At 47.3% G+C, this 1,845-nt stretch overlaps 1 protein-coding gene across 1 annotated transcript in view; it reads right to left on the bottom strand.

Moving 5' to 3' along the window:
- LOC102198148 (ephrin type-B receptor 4-like) overlaps nt 1–1,845 on the bottom strand; it is a 33,463-nt gene that overhangs the window by 7,700 nt on the left and 23,918 nt on the right. The window contains exons 10-13 of the mRNA XM_005754386.1: nt 1,247–1,412; nt 1,068–1,158; nt 727–782; nt 497–610 (exon numbers count right to left, since the gene is read on the bottom strand). Of these exons, the coding sequence (XP_005754443.1) occupies nt 497–610; nt 727–782; nt 1,068–1,158; nt 1,247–1,412 (427 nt within the window). The remainder of the gene's footprint in view (nt 1–496; nt 611–726; nt 783–1,067; nt 1,159–1,246; nt 1,413–1,845) is intronic.

Below are 1,845 nucleotides of genomic sequence, written 5' to 3'. Positions count from 1 at the left end.
AAAAGTTCTATTAAGACCCATAAGTTTGTTTTGGCTTTTCAGAAACAACAGAAGATATTTGGGCTTTTTGTTGTCGTGCTGCTGCCTCCGTGCAGACTCCCTAACAAAGCTCCTAACAAAGCTCCAGAGGTGAACAGCATCCACAAATGCTTCCAGATCCCAGACAAATTCCTCAAGATTCCCAAAATATACTCCACCATATCCACTAATAATGTGTTCCTGAATCTTTAATGATTTACTTATTACAATAATCACGAAACCATTCAAAGGTTTTTGGCATTCCCAAAAAGGCTGACGTCTCTAAAACCTTTAGCTGCACAGACGTTCCTTCAAAAGGTTCCTGGACTCGTAAAACCCTCTTTGAGCATTCACAGTTTCTTTTAAAACACCCGAAATGGTCTGATTGATGAGAATTTCATCAAAAACTTATGGCTTGGAGGGCGGAGTTCGCCCGTGACAGAAGTTTACACCACGCAAACACACAGGTGTGGGTTACCTGCTCCGATGACCTCTTCGATCTTAACGAAGGAGGCGTCGATCTCTTTGGCGAACTCCCTCACGGCCTCATTTGGGTCCTCGTAGGTAAACGGGTCGATGTAAACCTTCATCGCTACAAAAACAGCACAATCATCATCGTCAGTCGGCCACGTTCATTTAAAACCGTTTGTATCAGACTGGCTCATTGGCCGAGTTGTAGCTCTGTCTCTGATTGGCTGTCAGACTCACTCTGCCCCATCTGGTAGTGGCCGCTCTTGTCGTGGATGTGCGCGCTCCTCTTCCTCCTGGTGACAGACAGACAGGTACAGACGGCTGTTTAGATTCAGAGCAGCTGCGGGATTCTGGTTTCCTCAGGAGACACACACACATCCTTTGTTCTGTCGCTCTCTCAGGAATGTGATTATCTCGCCGTATCTCGCCATCGCTCTCACAGTGTCGAGTTTCTCCATCTTAATATAGTCGACATGTCCCACCCTGCTCTGTGTGTGTGTGTGTGAACCTGAGGTCAGTGTGTTCTATTGTTCTGCAGAGGGGAGCAGGGAGGGTGCATCCTGAACACACGCACTCACCGGTAGCAGAACACGCCAACTATGGCCGCCACAGCGAGCACCAGTATCCCCAAAGAGGCCGAGACTCCAGTCACCATCAGCTGGGACACACCTACCCGGGAAACAAACACACAGGAGTGAATCTCAGTGTTTTCACCTCTCAGACTCTAAAGAAAATGTAATAGCATGCGACCTCGTACCGTCAGGCAGCGTGTTGAAGCCGGTCTCGGCACCGAATGAGCCGTAACCGGCCTGAGAGCGAGCGCGGACCTGCACCTGGTATCTCGTTGCCCGCTGCAGCCCGTTTAGCACCAGAGAAGAAGACCTGCTGAACACGTACTGCCACTCTACCGACTCCTCACCGTCCTGATAAGGACACGTTAGAGTTAGCATTAGAGTAACGCAGGAGTCCTAGTGACACGCATTAACAAAGGTCCTCACAGGACAAAACAACGTATCTAATCTGCGCTTATAATCTGTGTGTGTGTGTGTGTGTGTGTGTGTGTGTGTGTGTGTGAGAGTTAACATATGCAGACATACATTCGCTCCAGCACAGAACCAAACCCAGTTCTACAAAGATAATCCTGCTAAAACCAGATGGGATGTTTTACAAAGTAACGCTCTTGGAATTTTAGATATATTTTATAAACACACACTAAAAGACAGAACGTAAAAAGGGCTTCGGTTTGAAGTTCACATGGACTCAGGGCCCAGGTTAACTTCAGGGTAGGGCTGCTCGATTATGGCAAAAATGATAATCACGATTATTTTCACTGAAATTGAGATCTCGATTATTTGA

Source organism: Pundamilia nyererei, unplaced genomic scaffold (assembly GCF_000239375.1).
Source record: "Pundamilia nyererei isolate P.nyererei 1_Seehausen unplaced genomic scaffold, PunNye1.0 scaffold00556, whole genome shotgun sequence".
Lineage (NCBI taxonomy): Eukaryota > Metazoa > Chordata > Actinopteri > Cichliformes > Cichlidae > Pundamilia > Pundamilia nyererei.
This window is presented reverse-complemented; position numbering and strand designations above follow the sequence as displayed.